We start from the raw sequence: 19046 nt of genomic DNA, 5'->3' as shown, positions 1-19046 counted from the left end.
TTTCATTTAGAAATATTGTTTTAAAAGAGTACATAGTATGATTCCATTTATATACAATTCTAGAAAATACAAACTAATCTAAGTGACAGAAAGCAGATCAGTGGTTGCCTGGAGACCGGAGGGGCAGGAAGGATTCAAAAGGAGCATAAGGGCTTCCCTGGCGGCGCAGTGGTTGAGAGTCCACCTGCCGATGCAGGGGACACGGGTTCGTGCCCCGGTCCGGGAAGATCCCACATGCCGCGGAGCGTCTGGGCCTGTGAGCCATGGCCGCTGAGCCTGCGTGTCCGGAGCCTGCGCTCCGTAACTGGAGAGGCCGCGGCGGTGAGAGGCCCACGTACCGCAAAAAAAAAAAAAAAAAAAAAAGGAGCATAAGGAAACTGGAGGGACAGATACGTTCATCATCTTGATTGTGGTAACAGTTTCACGGTTCATAGTCTCATACCCACATCAAAACATATCAAATCGCACATTTTAAATATGTACAGTTTATTACATGTCAATTATACTCCAATAAAGATGTTAAAAAGTTAGGGGAAACATTTTATTGTCAGTAACAGTAGCAGCCTTTCATGTAAAAGGAGCATCTGAAAACAAGAAAGAGATTATGGGGATGAAAAACCTGATGGCCCAAATAAAAGTCAATAGAAGCAATGCATAGTAAAATGAATGCTTCAAAAAACACAATTAGTGAGTAAAAATACTTTCAAAGAATTTTCCCAAAGCTTGAGGGAGAAAAAAAGGACAAAGAGGTGGGCATTGAAAGAAAAAACAAATTCAAACAATATAGAGAGTTTTGAAATAGGAAAGTTGGCGCGGCTGCGGGATCCGATTCTGGAGACCCGCTGTTGGCTGGTATCGCATTGTCTTACACAATGGTAGAGGACGGACTGGCACTATTCGATAAAAGCATAAATGAATTTTGGAATAAATTCAAAAGCACTGTCAGTGACACCTCCTGTCAGATGGTGGGCCTAAGAGATACCTACAAGGATTCCATTAAAGCGTTTGCAGAAAAGCTGGCTGTGAAATTAAAGGAAGAAGAACGAATGGTTGAGATGTTTCTGGAATATCAAAATCAGATCTGCAGGCAGAATAAGCTCACTCAAGAAAAGAAAGAGAATGTGTTGAAGTTGATTGCTGAAGTAAAAGACAAAAAGCAGGACCTGGACGCACTGACTGCAGATATCCAGGACCTTAAGGAAGAATATGCTAGGAAGAGGGAAACTATTTCCACTGCTAACAAAGCTAAAGAAGAGAGGTTGAAAAGGCTACAGAAATCTGCAGACCTGTATACAGGTCGACTGGGACTAGAAATTCAAAAAATTTATGGTGATAAGTTGCAGTTTCTATTCACTAATATTGACCCTAAGCATCCTGAGAGCCTATTTATGTTTTCCCTGAGCCTAAATGAAGCAAGGGACTATGAGGTGTCAGATAGCGCTCCTCATTTTGAGTGCCTAGCAGAATTTCAAGAAAATGTAAGGAAGACCAACAATTTTTCGGCTTTTCTTGCCAATGTTTGGAAAGCTTTTACTGCTATTGTTTATAATTAATGTATAAATAGTGTATAAAAACCGTTAAAAAAATAAAAATATAGAGAAAATCCTTAAGAGTTTCCACGTCCAAAAAACACATCATCATCAACAACAATGGTTATCTGCAAAAGAAAGAGAATGTGATTAACATCAACACCAAATATTGTGGGACAACAATTACAGAGCTCTGGGAGAACAGGACTATGACAATAGGGTTCTAAACAACTAAATTATGGCCCCTATGTGACAACTGCAAATTTTAAGATTTTTACCTTAGAAATTATAACACTTTTATATATGATTTCTGGGGAAAAAATAAGGAGCAGCACTTCTAAATTTCTAGGGGAAGAAGAGAGGAATACAGAAAACTTGCTCAATATAGCAAAACAGAAAAGGAAAAAAATGAAGAAGAAAATTGTACTCCCACCCCCACCCACCAAAAAAGTAAAAAAGGAAACAAACACATCAAACACAAATACTATAATATATGTGAATGTATTAAATTTCTCTATAAAGAGACAGATTGGAACAGAAGTAAATATCTCCCAAGTTACTGTTCATAAGAAAACATCTCAAACAAAAAGTCTTAGCAATACAGAAAATAAAGAGATGAGAAAATACATACCTAGAAAACACAAACAAAATTAAGCAGCTGTGGTAATACTACCATCAATCACAATTTATGGCAAAAGACTTAGTGGGACTAAAAGGGATAAAATATTCAAGTCATAGTAAAGTTAGATAAGAAGATGCTTACATGTCAAATCGTGCTTACATGAATTAGGTCAAATAGCAAAAAAAAAAAAGATATAGACAGTCTGAATAATTTAATTACAAATTTAATTTCATATACAGGTCTAAAACTGTGTATATTACATAGAATACACATTATTTCCAAATGTCTGTGGCTCATTTATAAAATTTAATTACACATTTACTCATCCACAAGAAAAACTTCAACAAAATCTAAAAAGTGGAAATGTTCAGGCCAAATTCTCTGACCACAATGCAATATATAATTCATCACTTTTAAACTGCTTAAAAGAAAAATAGTGACCTAATTAGCTCGACGAAACTAAGCTTAAATGGTGGTGCAAATAATTCTGTTAGAGCCAAAAGACTTGCTTACTTTTCAAGTGTTTATGCTCTGTAAACATTTCAGGAAAGAAAACAAAAGCTCAGAGAGCAGACTTTGTCTATCTGTTCACCACTATCTTTTAGCACACAGTGGATGCTCAACAAGTATTCATTGAATGAATTAAATAAAAATCATCATACACTGTATCTGTTATCCACCAGGTATTGCCTATTAAATGATTAAATGGCATTTAGTAAAATGTAGCATGTGTTCCTGGAAATCTCCATTTTTAGCAAGTGTGAATACCAGGTAATTCTTATGTTCACTAAACATTAAGAACTGCTAGGTTACAAGAAACCAAAATGAATGAAAACCAAGAAACATTACCTTTAAATTCAAAACAGTACAGCTATTATAATATTGTTCTGGCAGTTTTAATCAATGTAATGAGGCAAGGAAGGGATAGAGGGAGGGAGAGAGAAAATGTGTCATTACCTTATCAGGAAGAAAACAATTATATTAGTTTGTAAGTGAAATGACTGCCTATCCAAGAGAATAAATTGAAAATTGTTAAAATTTAAGTTGCAAAAGGCGGCTAATTCAAGATAAATTATTAATATACCAGCAATAATCATAAGGGGAAAATACAGGAAAATGAACGTTCACAACAGCAATAAAAATTCAAACATCAAGGAATAAACTAAACAGGTAATGCATGTGAAGAAAATGTCAAAGCTGTGCTTTATCAATCAGCTGTTTAGAGCTCTGGTGGCTTTGTGCTATGTTAACGCAGCTAAGTTGGAAGGACATTTCCGAGAATCCCCTTCCTTTTATAGTTCTTTGTAGTGCTGGCTACAGGAGACACTGTACATGGGACTTGGAAGGCAGAAGTGAAGCAGCAGCCACACTTTTTAACTCTAAAGGTTGGTGCTGGACGCACCATGGAGCTCGCACATCTTGCCGCTGATCTGTCAGCTCACCTTGCTGGCATGAGCAAGCAGCTAGGCCTGCAGCTCCTTCAGCCTTCACCATATCTTCCTTCAGCTTCTCCAAATCCTGGGCCTGTATGTGCAGCCCCAAGGTCAAGAGAGCCAGCCTCTCCTGCAGGTCACCCACAGCATCAAAACTGGATTTGGTGAGAGGCCAGTGCAGGTTCCATTCTGTCCTTGTTCTCATCCACATCTACCTTCCCCTCCCGACTTGCTGCAGCTTCAGGTTCAAAAACAGACTCAGAGGCAACGGCCTGCAGCACCTGCCCTCCGAGCCCCACGATTACAGCAGGTCTAAACTTCTTATTCCTTAGCACGCAAAGTAGTTCTGCTCCTTTGATGGAATTTTACTGATACAAGAGCCAGACCATTTTACTGAGGAAGAAGACAACATGGATGGTCTTATCCTCCTCAAATTAATCTATAAATTTAATGTAACTCTCATCAAAATCATAAAAGTGATTTTCTTTTAGCAACTTCACAAAACATTTTCAGATTGGCAGTCGAAAGAGTTAATGCCAATAAACTTGCAAAAGCATTGTAATATGAATACTGAAAGGTAAATGCAAAGTCTGAGACAGGTCAAGTGTGTGTTTGGGGAAGGCGGAAATGTATGTATAATTCCAAATTGGTAAGGAACAACTATTTCACTCAGATCCTGTGTCAGTTAGGGTTCTTAAGTGCACGGAAGAGAAAGGACTCTAAGTAAAAGCAAAAACCATTAAAAGGATATTGGGAAATCACAGACTTGCCAGGTTTCAAGAACCAGGCTTCAAACTCTGCCTCAAGCACCTCAGTGAAAATGACACCAGACACCTGTGGTGAAGACCTCTCTGACCCTGAGCCCAGCCTACACTGCCTGACCCATCACCACATATTATCATTGGCATTGTTGCTAGTACTGCCCTATCTGCTGCTGTCATAAAAGATTCTTGGCATATTTGTTTCTTTGGTCTCAAAACTTGGAGTTGGGGGCTTCCCTGCTGGTGCAGTGGTTGAGAGTCCACCTGCCGATGCAGGGGACACGTGTTCGTGCCCCGGTCCGGGAAGATCCCACATGCCGCGGAGCGGCTAGGCCTGTGAACCATGGCCGCTGGGCCTGCGCGTCCGGAGCCTGTGCTCCGCAATGGAAGAGGCCACAACAGTGAGAGGCCTGCATACCACAGAAAATAAAAATAAAAATAAAAAAAATACCGATAGACATAACTATATAAAAATGTAGACTTCTGCATGTCAAAATTAAAGACTAATAAATGGAGGAAATTTTGAACATTTATGATGGAGAAAGATTAGAAGCCCTACTTTACTAAGGGCTTTTAAAACTAACAAGAAGAAAAAATACGTATCCCAATAATAACATGGCAATGTCTATGAAAAGGCAATTTGGAAGTCAAAGAAAACTATTAAAAGATTTCAACTTTATTGGTAATCAATTGAATTTAAAACAATGAGATTTCAACATAAGATCGACGAAAGATTGCTAATGATTTGTTTGTGGTGGGGAAACGATCACTCAGTATTAGCAGTTGTATAAATTGGTATAACTCTTCTAGCAGACAATTTGACAATATGTATCAAAAATGATTAATAAATGAGCAAACACTTGATTCAGGATTTCCAATTCTAGGAAATTATCCTAAGAAACGAATTAGATAAATACAAAGAGTTACACATGGATGTTCAGCACAGCATTGTTTATAATAAGGAAAAATCAGAAACTATGTGTCCAAAATACAGGGCTAGTGAAATAAATTCCATACAATTATGCAGTCATTAAAAAAATACTTATTCCCATATTTGTTGACATAGGAAATGCTCAATAGATACTAAAATTTAAAAGGTAGCCTAAAAATAATATTTAAAATATTACATTTTTGTTAAAAATATGTACATATGAATAAAAAATCTGGAAGGCTGTTCAACTGGCTTGCCTCTCACTAGTGGGCTTACATGTGATCATTACTTTTTTTCCCTTTTTTTTGATTTCATAAAAATTTTTAATGCTATTACTATCATGAAAACAAAACCAATAAAGCTCCTTTGAAAAGTTAGAAGTAATTAATAACTCAGACCATGATGCTAAGCTCAGTTTCTTAAAGTACAATTTTTAAAAATGTAGAAACATATTTATAACATTATAAATATTAATAAATTAGAATATATAACATTAATAAAATTGTATGCAAATCTCACATCAAATTTATAGTATAATATAAAAATAATGTATTTACATTTATGTATTAGTTGGTACATGAAAAGCCTGTATGAAAGATTTCTGTATCTCCAGATGAAATAAACTTATGCAGGTTCCTTTAAGTTTTTTTATTAGTGTGAAGAATACTTGCTTTGCAGAGAACAACTATTTTGTTAATGACAATGGAATCTAAAACCATCCTCAAATTCTTAGTCATTTGGAAAAATGAAAATTGTTCTCTAAAGCACTAAGATTGAGTTATAGTCTACAGATTCTTCCAGGATTAGGAAATAATGATTTCAAGATACTTTCAACCAAGAGATATGACCAAAATGCAAAAGAAACCTCCAAGGTCATGAATCCTTTCCATATACCTTAGGATTTATAGTTCCACACATCATGAATCAGGTCTCTGCTTTGCAAAGTAAACATCTGACACCTGAATGGATAAAGAAGTCAATGTGTTTAAAGGCTCAGTGCATATAATTTTAAAGTTCATAAAATATTCCTTTGAACCAAAGATAATATCATTATCCCCTTAGCTGGATGGGAACTGGGACACAGAAAGCTTGAATTAATGACCAAGCCAGAGAGGTATAGCCGCAGAGCAATATCCCCCTCCTTCGGTAAGCCGTGGCCTGTAAATTAGCCCTAAGAAGAAAGAAGGCCAGTCAGATGGATGAGTTGTGAGGAGAACGTAGGCTGGGCACAGTACACACAGAGGCCTAACAGAAAAGCTCTTCTGCCGCTCAAACTATGCTTCTCTATGCATTTAATTGCAAATTTATTGTCAAGTCTCATCCTAGAAAGCAGACAAAAGGTCATTATACACCTAATTGCAAATTGCATGATGTCTCTATAAAGCCATTTCATTACATCCATCTTCTTTTACTCACTAAACAATTTTTGTCATCACTAAATATATTTAAATGTACTCACCTAATGTTTTACTCGATGAGTTCAGATACAAAAAAGGATCGAGTAGCTAATTAAGTGTCATGAGCAAAGTGAAACATGAAAAGATCACTTAAAGTATTTAAATGATGATCCAAATTTAAAGCGACGTGAAAAAGAAAAACTTACTGTTTTCCAAATGTCTATATACTGTAGTAGTTTATGAATAGGAACAGATACACATAATGGGGCAGCACAAAATGCATTTTAAATGGAAAGTTTAAACAGCTTGCTTGATGAGAGAGGAACAAAAAGCTCACCTGGGCGAACTCAGAAGCAGATCCTTTCAGCCCTAGTCAAGCCTACAGATGCCTGCAGCACTGCCAACATCTGGACTACAACTTCATGAGACCCTGAGCAGAACCATCCAGCTAAGCCTCTTCCAAAAGTTCTGGCCCAAAGGTACAGTGAGATAATAACTGTTTACTGTTTTAAGCCTCTAAGTTTTGGGGTACAGTAATTTGTTATGCAGCATGGATAGCTCAAACAGTAGTTTCTCTTTTCAAGAAAGGTATAATTATGGTCCCAGAAACACAGTTCCGACATCTATTCCACTCCAACTACTGGTGCAGATATTTAGAGTAGATTCTGAGTATGAGACAGTAATTTAATAGTTGTACTTCATCTTATTTATTGTCTCTGACTAGAACACCTAAGTGTCCCATTTTTCTTCTCTCTGATTCCTTTTTCCACTTCCTGCTCCTCCCGCATTAATAGAATGGACTCCAGAACCTCTTAAACTGTAAAATACCTTTATTTTACATATTCACTTTTGTTGGGTAAGTTCATTAAGAGCAGTAACTATAATTTTGTTAAACTTGTCATGCATGAAGTTATGTGCTCAAGGTGTTTAATATTTCATTATACTAATACAGGGGGTAAGCAGGTTAGCAGTCCTCAGCCTGTGAACTGAAGATATTATTTGGAATGATCTCTGCCGTAACAGCCAGTTACCCAGATCATAAATGTCTCTCTAGGACTTGCGGGAGCCATTTTCGGCAATGGCCAAACTCTGCCACGCACCATTCCCATAAGAGTACTATGCCATCAACTATGGGGTCTTCAAAGTATACCTAGCAGTAATCCTCCCTTTCCTTAACTCGACAAACACATACTTAGCCAGTTACTTTACACACTGTTGTGCATTGTTTGTTAATAATCTCTGACGTTATTCCTACCAAAAAAATAAGAGGTAGCAAATTCCCAACAGAAATGTCCTTTTCTGCTTCACCCCTTCTCCCCCACCCCAAACCCCATCACAAATATTTACAAAAACCTGAGGAAAAAGCACCGTCTAGAATCCAAAAACTGCCTTTATTATGCTTTACAAATAAGTCCTCCTCAATGAACTGTAGTTACTGTGAAACTTAATATATATTTACTTTCTTTAATGCTATAGTACTCAAAGCAGATGCCAAATCTAATTCAGCTAATTTGCAAAGAAAGGAAACACAAATCTTGCTCACTTTCACGGATACTCTTCGTAACCTGCATGTAGAATGTTTCTTTCCTATGACCATTACAAATACAGACGATTCTGAATTTCAACAAGTCTTAGCAAATTCCCAAAGTCATTCTTTCCTAAGGTTGGCATGAGTCAATAATTTTTAAAATGTCTATTAAGAAAATAGGTGGAAAGCCCTGGCGACTGCAGGGAAGGGAACAAGTTACAATCACGCCTCCCGGGAGCCTGGGCGCCTTAAGGGCCCTCGTGGCTGGTAAGGTGGCAATGGGCAACTCTGGCAAGATCGCCGGCAACCCGCCCAGAGCCAGGGAAACGCCAGGGGCGCGAAGCCTAGGCGAGGGCTTGACGCCCATGGGATCTATAAGGCGCGACGAAGCAGGAGGGCCGTGCAGGGATCGCGCAGATCCCGGAGACACCGGCCAGTGTCTGTCGAGCACACCCCGCCTGCTCTCGGGTCCCACGCGACTGCCGCCCCTCCACGCCTTCCCCATCGGGAACCTGGATCTTCTAGACTTCAGGTTCAGGTGGTCCCCGCCTCCGGCCTGCCACCTCAGGACGCAGTTTCGCAGCGTCCATACAGTCACCCCCCCGCCCGGTCCCTCGCTGAGGATCAGCCGCACCCACCGTCTGCTCCCCGCTGAAACAAGCCAGCCGCGCGAACGGCGGCTCCGCCCCTCTACACCCGCTTCCGTCGGTACCAGAGAGACGCCGGCCGCGGGCCTGAGCGGCTCTAGCCCGCGACGCAGGCCGATAGGACGCCGGGATACTGGTTCCACTGTAAGCGGCCAGGAACGCGGCTTGAGGGCTCTTAAGCCGAGGGGTTGGGTACCTTGAGTTCCCCTACCGTCGTGCTCCCCAAAAGGACACATTTGGGACGACGGGTGGGAAGTGAAAAGTGCCTTGTTGGTTTCCCTCTCTCGACCCTGAGGATTCATTCTCGGCTTAGCCGGCGCCGTCCACAGCGCACCCACGCGGCGGGCGGGAAGCCGGGGACGCGAATTAACCTCACCGAATATGGGACGCGCGGGCTTCTGCCCAGAGGTGCTGCCGGCTGTCCCGGAGATGTAGAGATGTTTCCGACTTCCTGCATGGGATCCTTTAGGGTGGGCGTAGGAGAGAGTTTTTCACTCCGCAAGACCGGGCGACTTCGCGGACCTTACGCTCCTCTGTGGCGCTCCACCGCCCCCTTGGGGAGCTCTTGATAATTACTCTTTGGCGCTGTGCGGTATACGTTGGGGGCAGCTTTTTCTTGTGGACAGCAGTGAGAAGGCTAGAACGCTTAATCATGACTACTGAATGCCCAAGAGTCGGAAAAAGAGACAACATAAAGGCTGGCTTGATTCTGATTAACTGGACGGACAAGGTGCAGCTTGTTTAGTGGATCTGTGGCCAGTTCCCATCCCGACTCCCTGCCTCGGAGTGGTGGCTGCTCTGTGAGCACCAAGGAGACATCGAGCTTGACATGTGGCTCTAGTAAGCACTGGGCGAAAAGCGGGGGCTCAAAGAGGAAACTTTCCCCTTCCTACCTGGTTTCTCAAAACAAGTGTTGGATGTAATGCAGGGGCGGCAATGGGATTATATTAAGTACATAGTTGAAGGAGACCATAGAGAATCCGAATCTTCTATCTATCTCAAGCAAACTTCTAGGTCTTTCACGGAACCTTAGTGTGGCTGAGTTTCTGTTACAGAACTTTTCATTGCTTGTCACACTCTTGGTTCTTAGCCAACGGGAAAGACTCAACTGAGGGAGGAAATTATACATATTTTACCTGCACAGCTTAAAAGCTTATTAAAAATATTACTGAACACATTAACCACAATATTGGGTGCTTTTAGTCATGTTAAGAACAAATATTTTCTGTCTGAATCCAGTAACAGTTTGGCATTACCCTTATGGCAGCATGGGTGCATTTCTTATAGTCTAGGCTTTCTAGAGTTATTTAGGGACAACATAGGTGGTTTCCTGCAACCAAAACAACTTAGTTATTTTCTCTGTGGGCAGTCTGCTGCCCAAAGGGACTGTTCATTACACAATACATACTGAGCGCTCTCAATATGCCAGGCACTATGCTTGGTAATAAGACTATAAAATAACTTTATGGAGCTCAAGTTCTAGTGGAGGATATAGACCACAAAGAAGTTGAATGACTGAAATATGTGCTCTAAAGGAAGTAAACATGGTGATGTAATAGTAACTGGCGGAGGCCCCTCTGAGGCAGGGATATTTGTGCTGAGACCTGAAGGTGGCAGGGAGCCCATTGTGAGCTAAAGAGAGCATTGTGCCCATTCAAATTGCTTACATTACCTCTACTAACCTACTACACTCTGCTTGCTTTGCTCTCTATTTTTCTCGTTGTTTCCTCTGTTGCTTCTTCTCTTTTATGTGAAGAGACTGGTCTTTTCAAGAAATCATAAGTTCATTTGAACATTTCTGATTATGTCTGGTATAATCTTGAAGTCTTTTTAGATGTATGGTTTTGTTCTTTCCCAAGAGACAGGTGTAATACATAGCACTTTCGGTGAGCTCATTCCTCTTTTGGTTTCATACACTTTGTAGCATAAATCTTTGGAGATGTTCAAAACAAATGAAAATATCTGGTACATGAGATAGTCCAGATAAAATTTAGTCTTAGCTAAAGTGCTCGATTCTTAGCTTGAAGCAATATTGCCCACATTAAGGTTTTTCGTTTTGTTTTTTTAAGATCTAATTCTCTTTTCATGGTTCTACTGAAAAATACTTGGAGTAGAGAGACTAAATAGCAAATGATCAATGTATACAATTCTGCATAAGTAAAATGAAAAAACTTGATTAATAGTGAATGCTCCACAAGACAAAACAGCAACAACTGCAGTTTTATAAAATTTTTTCTCAAATCTGAGATAAGAAATTGTTCAAATTTTTAAAATAGTTCTTTATTAATAAAATACATATTTTGAAATTTACAATTTAGGTAAAATACCTCCAAAGTTAAATGTCATTTCTCATAAAATCATTGTACAGAAGTCATATATATAATTTCTTGGCTTTCTAGTAATTTTCTACCAGTCACTTGAAATAACATCCTCAAGGTTTAATAATATATTGTAATAATTCCATATTTCACCTTTTAGAGTTTGATAGAAGACAGTCAATATCCTGAAGGATTTCAGAGGTTTTTTTCAATGCCACTGATACACTCTTTTCATTAACTTCTTTTAGCAAGTTTTCTGAAGATTTTGGTTTACAATGATCCGAAGACTGTTCATTTTTCTTGTTAGAAATCTGGTTTAGGACACCACTGTTCTCCAATAATACTAAGTTGCTTAGTTAAGGAGCTTTTTCCCCATATTTTTCATTATAATTGTTTTTAATTCAGAAAGCCTAGCCTTCATATTAAAATATTATTTCTCCATTGTGAAGATCTCTTGGATTCACAATAGAGTTGGGACTTCAGAATTTATCAAGTCTATCCCTTATAGATGAAGAAACTAGTTAAGACTATAAGAGGGGGAAAGGAAAAGAGAGTATGTATGTCTGTATTTGGATGGAAGTTTGGTGACAGGGAGGAAATAAAAGAATTAAAACCTCAGTAACATTTCTTTAAATGAAGAAATGATATGGGAATAAAAGGGAACCAAAGTAGGGGTGAGAGGAATACAAACAATCTGTGTAGGGTATTTTTTTTTTTTTTTTTTTTTTTTTGCGGTACACAGGCCTCTCACTGTTGTGGCCTCTCCCGTTGTGGAGCACAGGCTCCGGACGCGCAGGCTCAGTGGCCACGGCTCACGGGCGCAGCCGCTCCGCGGCACGTGGGATCCTCCCGGACCGGGGCACGAACCCGTGTCCCCTGCATCGGCAGGCGGACTCTCAACCACTGTGCCACCAGGGAAGCCCCTGTGTAGGGTATTTTTAACTTAAAACATCTAGAGTGAAAAGAATCTGTCCTCTGTTGCAGAGCTACTTTATTATTTGAATAGGATTATGGAAAAATAACAGGATAAAAGAAATTTAGATGAGTGGGATAGGAATGTACAGAACAAAAGGTTTAATAAGAAAAAGAAGTAAGAGTCCAGTCCAAGCTGGTGAGGTAGGAGGTTCCTGAACTCACCTCCTCCCACAAATGTGACACTGAATCTACAGCTACACACGGAGAAATTCTCGCTGTCAGAAATCCAGGAACTACCCGAGTGACTCCTATACACTGAGTGAATAAGAATATATTCACAATTAAATGGGTAAGAAAGGTTGAGACACACTTTCACTATAAACCCCACCCTTAGCACAATAGGGGGGAACTCACAATTCCCAGCTTCTCCCTGAGGAGTAAACAGTTTGCCCCAAGATCTAATGCTCCAACTTTTAAGACTCCCAAGTGTGGGACAGGCCCCTAAAACTCCTAGTTCTGAGCAGACAGAAACACCCATCTCCCAGTCTTTCCCTCAAAGAGGGCTATTTGCATACTTTAAAAGCTGCTGCGGGCTTCCCTGGTGGCGCAGTGGTTGAGAGTCCGCCTGCCGATGCAGGGGACACGGGTTCGTGCCCCGGTCTGGGGGGATCCCGCATGCCGCGGAGCGGCTGGGCCCGTGGGCCATGGCCGCTGAGCCTGCGCGTCCGGAGCCTGTCCTCCGCAACGGGAGAGGCCACAACAGTGAGAGGCCCGCGTAACGCATAAAAAAAAAAAAAAAAAAAAAAAAAAAAAAAAAAAAAAAAGCTGCTGCCTGAGGTATGCCTATTTGCATGTTTTAAAAGCTTCTAATTTAGCACGTGCCTAGGGGCTGAATGTGATCCTCTCTGGAGACTCAGGAGGCTGGCAGATGATATCTCCACATTCTTTCTCTGGCCTACTCAAGGTTGCTGCTATCTCCCTGGAGGAGCTTATACATGAAAGAAAATGTCAGTGAAACAAAGAGCTGGGTTTTTTTTGCAAAGATAAAATAGACAAACCTTTAGCTAGACTTATCAAGAAAAAAGAAAACTCAAACAAATAAAATTAGAAATGAAAGAAGAGAAATCACAACCAATACCACACAATACAAAGGATCATAAGAGACTACTATGAACAATTATAGGCCAAGATATTGGACAACCTAAAAGAAATGGATAGATTCCTAGAAACATACTGAATCCAGGCTGATTACTAGTAAGGAAATTGAATCAGTAATCAAATACCTCCCAACACAAATGGTTTCACTGGTGAATTCTACTAAATATTTAAACAAGAATTAATACCAATCCTTCTCCAACTCTTTCCAAAAAATGGAAGAGGAGAGAATATACCTCAAAACTAATTTTACGAGGCCACAGTTACCCTGACAACCAGAACCAGATAAAGACACTAAAAGAAAAGAAAATTACAGGCCAGTATCTCTGATGAACATAGATGCAAAAGTCACAAAACATTAGCAAACCAAATTCAACAATATATTAAAATGGTCATACACCATGATCAAGTGTGATTTATTCTAGGAATACAAGGATGGTTAAACATATGAAAATTAATGTGGTACACCACATTAACAAAATGAAGGATAGAAATCATATGTCAATAGATGCAGAAAAACACTCAACAAACTGGGTATAGAGGGAACATACCTGAACATAATAAAGGCTATATATGATTAGCCTACAACTAATATCATATTCAACAGCTTTTCAACAGAAAAGCTGAAAGCTTTTCTTCTAAAAGAAGAAATAAGACAGTAATGCTCACTCTCAACCCCTTTTATTCAATATAGTACTGGAAGTCCCAGCCAGAGCAATTAGACAAAAAAAAATAAATAAAATAAAGAAGAAATAAAAGGCATACAAATCAGAAGGGAAGAAGTAAAGCTGTCTCTATTTGCAGATGATATGATATTATATATAGATTCTGCTAAAGTCTCCACCAAAAACCTGGTAGAACTAATAAATTTAGTAAAGTTCCAGGATACAAAATCAATATAAAAAAACAAGCTGCATTTCTATACATTAATAATGAATTACCTGGGCTTCCCTGGTGGCGCAGTGGTTAAGAATCTGCCTGCCAATGCAGGGTACGTGGGTTTGAGCCCTGGTTCGGGAAGATCTCACATACCGTGGAGCAACTAAGCCCGTTTACCACAACTACTGAGCCTGAGCTCTAGAGCCCATGAACCACAACTACTGAGTGCACGTGCCACAACTACTGAAGCCTGCGTGCCTAGAGCCCATGCTCTGCAACAAGAGAAGCCACTGCAGTGAGAAGTCCGCACACCACAACAAAGAGCAGCCCCCGCTTGATGCAACTAGAGAAAGCCTGCGCACAGCAACGAAGACCCAATACAGCCAAAAATAAATAAAATAAATTTATAAAAATAAATAATGAATTATCAGAAAAAGAAATTAGGAAAACAATTCCATTTACAATTACATCAAAAAGAATAAAATACCTAGGAATAAATTTAAGCAAAAAGGTGAAAGATCTGTACATTGAAAACTATAAGACATTAGATGAAACAGAATAAGACACAAATAAATGGAAAGATATTCTGTACTCATGAATTGGAAGAATTAATATTGTTAAAATGTCCATACTACGCAAAGCAATCTACAGATTCAATACAATATTCAATGTATTGAACAATACAAAATTCTAATGGCATTTTTCACAGAAATAGAACAAACAGTACTGAAATTTGTATGGAACCAAAAAATACCTCAAATAGCCAAAGCAAACTTGAGAAAGAAGAACAATGCTGGAAGTTTTCTGATTTCAAACTATGGTAATGAAAACAGTATGACATTGGCAAAAACCAGAAATATAGATCAATGGAACAGAATAAAGAGTCCAGAAATAAAGTCACATGTGTCTGTAATGGTCAATTAATTTACAACAAAAAGTAAAAAATATACAATGGAGAAAGGATAGACTCTTCAATAAACGATGTTGGGAAAACTGGACCTCCACCTCACACCATACACAAAAATCAACTCAAAATGGATTAAAGACTTGAATGTAAGACCTGAGACCATAAAACCCCTAGAAGAAAACATAAGGTGTAATAAACTCCTTGACATCAGTCTTGGCAATGACTTTTTGACACCAAAAGCAAAGAAAACAAAAATAAACAAGCGGTACTTGTCAAACTAAAAAGCTTTTGCACAGCAAAGGACACCTTCAACAAAATAAAAAGGTAACCTATGGAATGGAAGATAATATTGCAAATTATATTTCTGATAAGAGGTTAATATCCAAGATATTCAAACAACTCATACAACTCAATAGCAAAAAAAAAAAAAAAAAAAAAAATTAAAAAATGCGCAGAGGAATTGAATAGGTACTTTTCCAAAGACATACAGATGGCCAACAGGTACATGAAAAGGTGCTCAACATCACTAATCATCATGGGAAATACAAATCAAAACCAATGAGATATCACCTCACACCTGTTAGAATGGCTATCATCAAAAAGATAAGACATAACAAGTGTTGGTAAGGATATGGAGAAAAGAGAACCCTTGTGTACCTTGGTAGAAATATAAATTAGTACAGCCACTGTGGAAAACAGTATGGAAGTTTCCTCAAAAATTTACAAATAGAACTACCATATGATCCAGCAGTCTTACTTCTAGGTATATATCCAAAAGAAATGAAAACAGTCGGGGCTTCCCTGGTGGCGCAGTGGTTGAGAGTCCACCTGCCGATGCAGGGGACATGGGTTCGTGCCCCGGTCCGGGAAGATCCCACATGCCGCGGAGCGGCTGGGCCCGTGAGCCATGGCCGCTAAACCTGCGCGTCTGGAGCCTGTGCTCAGCAACAGGAGAGGCCACAACAGTGAGAGGCCCACGTTCCACAAAAACAAAAAAAAAAGAAATGAAAACAGTCTATTGAAGAGATAGCTGTATTCTTTTGTTCACTGCAGCATTTTTCACAATAGCCAAGATATGGAGACAACCTAAGTGTCCACTGTTGGATGAATTGATAAAGAAGATGTGGTACATATACATACACACAATGGAATACTACTCAGCCATGAGAAAGAACGAAATTCTGACATTTGCAACAACACGGATGGACCTTGACGGCATTTTGCTAAGTGAACTAAGCTAGACAGAGAAAGACAAATACATGGTGTCACTCATATGTGGAATATTTTAAAAAGTCAAACTCATGGAAACAGAATGTAGACTGGTAGTTGCCAGGGGCTGGGGGTGGGGAAAGAGGGAGAGGTTGGTAAAAGCATATGAACTTTCAGCTATAAGATGAATAAGGTCTGAGGATCTAATGTATAACATGGTGACTGTAGCTGATAACACTGTGTTGTATGACTGAGGTTTGTTGGGAGGGTGGAAATCAGATGTTCTCACCACCACCTACCCCGGGAGGGTTGGTGAGGTAGAGGAGAGGAGGAAGATAGATATGTGAAGTGATATATGTGTTAATTAACAAGATAGGGTGATCCTTTCACAATGTGTATGTGTGTCAGGTCACTATGATATACTATTTAAGTATCTTATAATTTTTTCAATTATACCTCAATAAAGCTGAAATTTTTTACAAATAATAGTATATAAAAATCCTACAAATTTTAAAAAAGAAAGAAGTCAGAGACAGTTCTCAGTTATAATTTAGAATATAATTATATAAATGTGAAAGTCTCCAGAGGACATCTTAACCCCAGTTCACTGTCCTTTGCTGAGTTAAACCCAATGAAAAGTACAAATGCTAACATGATGTACCTCCTATAGACAAGATACATCTTAAATTACAATCTTAAATATTATTCAATAAAGCTCTGTAATATATAAGTATGGATTAATATAAAGTACAGAGTCATGAATTAAGCCTACAATGGAAAGAGAGAAATTATGCAGGACAATACATTCTGTTTAAAGGATACAGTTAAACTTCTGTATCTTTTCAAGTTCAGAAGCCACAGACCTGTGCAAAAAAAACCTCATGCTAGTTGTCTGATTCTTTTATATCCACAATATTTCAAATGAGCATACTTAATTTTTTTTCATAAAGGTTAGAATTTTTGACATAAGAACCTAGAGGTTAAGAATTCTCTTTATATTGGCTTTATTTAGCAACAAATCACCTTGACTCAACTGATGCTTACTGAGTGCCTTTCATGAGTAAGGCAAGTGAATAAAAGTCCTCCACCTCCAGGACTTTTGAATTAAGTATTGAGGTTTGAAGGTAATGAGCCTTCCTGCTACAACTCAGTACTGACATGGCATATCTTCTACTTTCCTCCTCATGGTTTACTAAAACTTTAAAAACCTACTAAAATCTCATCACTTCTATGAAAGAAATACTCTCTCCTTTGAATTCCTACAGCAGTATGTTAATTAATCATAAACTTCTTTGTAATGCTTTCTCTTGAACTATTTAATTTTCTGATCTTCATACCTAGATAGTTTCTTTGGAGGAGAAGGGATCTTACACATATAGTTAAGACCTCATTTATATGGAACTCTTAGGGAATGGACGGTCTCCAGGGCCAACTTTTTATACGACTGAATTAGGTGTCAAAACATAATAACTACTTTCTATTAAATTTCTTCTGGAATAGGCTACCATTTCATTGTTTTCTTAAGCACAGTATACTAAACATTCTCTTCTTGACTTGAAGGGTTAATATATGAACATTAGCCCTTACCATGTTCCACAGAAACAGATATTGGGGCAACTGGTGTGAGATAGAAGGCTAAATGTACACAAATCCAGCAGAACCTCTTATGTGTGTGTTCTTTGTGTTTTCCCTCATCACTAGATGAAATATGAGCAGTGGCACACAACTAGAAAATAGTGTAACTGGACTAGCTCTGCAAAATTAATGAGGACATTCATGCTGAAACATCTCTTTATTCAAGTCACTAGAAAAGTCTTTTCACAGCTCATAATAGGGTATACGACTTGTCTGCTTTACTGGCACACAATGGACCATACACAATGGACCACATGCACCTCATCAGCCTGCACTCTCTCCTTGTACTCCAGCCTATGAACGGAGAATAAAAGAGATCTTTCATCATTTTAAGCATCTGTAGTAAAAACCTGGATGTGACTTACTCCAAAACCCGCCGACTCTTCATCACTGCAAAACACACTCCCCCTGCCTTTTTTAAACATGAGACACATTTTCTGGGTACACCCAGAACCATACAAACTACCTTTAATGCTGTCACTCATATGATAAACCAACGTCTTATAAAATATCTCCTGTACTATTTTTTGACAAGCATTCCTATTAAAAAGTTGAATGAGTAAGCTAATAATATAAGGTGAGTTGGAAATAAAATATTGAAATAAAATTTAGGTAGCTGTATATTATGTTTACAGCTGAAATACAATTTAGGTAACTGTTTATTATGCGATCTCTTCTCTCCCTTCAACCTCTATCCACTTTGACAAGAAAACAAGAATCATCTGATTCTTGTGGAGATGCCTTAGGCTTTGGGAGGGGAATGGAGCTGTTCAAGTGCTGTATCTCCCCTCCCCACTCCTCAATTCCTGTCTCCCCTCGACTCCGCGTTGCTTCCACCCATACATAGCTGCTTTCACCAATCTGTACTTCTCTTACCCCCTCACTTCTCAGTTTGTCTTGACAGTTATCCTCTTATAAGCTTTCATACAAAAAGGCTAGCATTTTACAAACTTTGCCAGCTGAGCAATGATGAAGTAACCAATTTTATAGCCATGTACAATTTCCCTTTCTTCCCAACTATGTTTTTTGCTAGCTATTAAGGCAACTTTTCTGCTCCCAAACTGTAGCTGAAGAGAGGGACCTGGAAAGCTGAGTCCTTAAGATATCTGGATATTCAAATAACATCTACTGATTTGATTGTACCTCTTTCTCTAAGTAACTTAGGAAAAGGTGATAAGAA

General features: G+C 38.9%; 3 protein-coding genes across 5 annotated transcripts in view; 1 reads left to right on the top strand and 2 right to left on the bottom strand.

The window, feature by feature from the left end:
- TMEM267 (transmembrane protein 267) overlaps positions 1 to 9670 on the bottom strand; it is a 31415-nt gene extending 21745 nt beyond the window's left edge. The window contains exon 1 of one of the 2 annotated variants that reach the window (XM_032627857.1): positions 9225 to 9670. The gene's annotated coding sequence lies outside the window, so the exon portion shown is untranslated. Of the gene's footprint in view, positions 1 to 8839; positions 8891 to 9224 lie in introns of those variants that run through there. The other variant, XM_032627860.1, reaches the window with a different exon arrangement.
- LOC116751664 (kinetochore protein Spc25-like) lies at positions 370 to 1998 on the top strand. Its single transcript, XM_032627855.1, has one exon. The coding sequence runs from the start codon at positions 873 to 875 to the stop codon at positions 1551 to 1553; it is 681 nt and encodes a 226-aa protein (XP_032483746.1). The 5' UTR covers positions 370 to 872; the 3' UTR covers positions 1554 to 1998.
- Positions 9671 to 11106: 1436 nt separating the features above from the next.
- C3H5orf34 (chromosome 3 C5orf34 homolog) overlaps positions 11107 to 19046 on the bottom strand; it is a 33653-nt gene continuing 25713 nt past the window's right edge. Inside the window, exons 12-13 of one of the 2 annotated variants that reach the window (XM_032627852.1) lie at positions 17054 to 17094; positions 11107 to 11509 (exon numbers count right to left, since the gene is read on the bottom strand). In XM_032627852.1, coding sequence (XP_032483743.1) covers positions 11316 to 11509; positions 17054 to 17094 — 235 coding nt within the window. In that variant the 3' untranslated portion in view covers positions 11107 to 11315. The remainder of the gene's footprint in view (positions 11510 to 17053; positions 17095 to 19046) is intronic. The other variant, XM_032627853.1, reaches the window with a different exon arrangement.

Source organism: Phocoena sinus, chromosome 3 (genome assembly GCF_008692025.1).
Source record: "Phocoena sinus isolate mPhoSin1 chromosome 3, mPhoSin1.pri, whole genome shotgun sequence".
NCBI classification, from domain to species: Eukaryota; Metazoa; Chordata; class Mammalia; order Artiodactyla; family Phocoenidae; genus Phocoena; species Phocoena sinus.
Note: the sequence above shows the minus strand (reverse complement) of the source record. Positions and strands in the feature narration are given on the sequence as shown.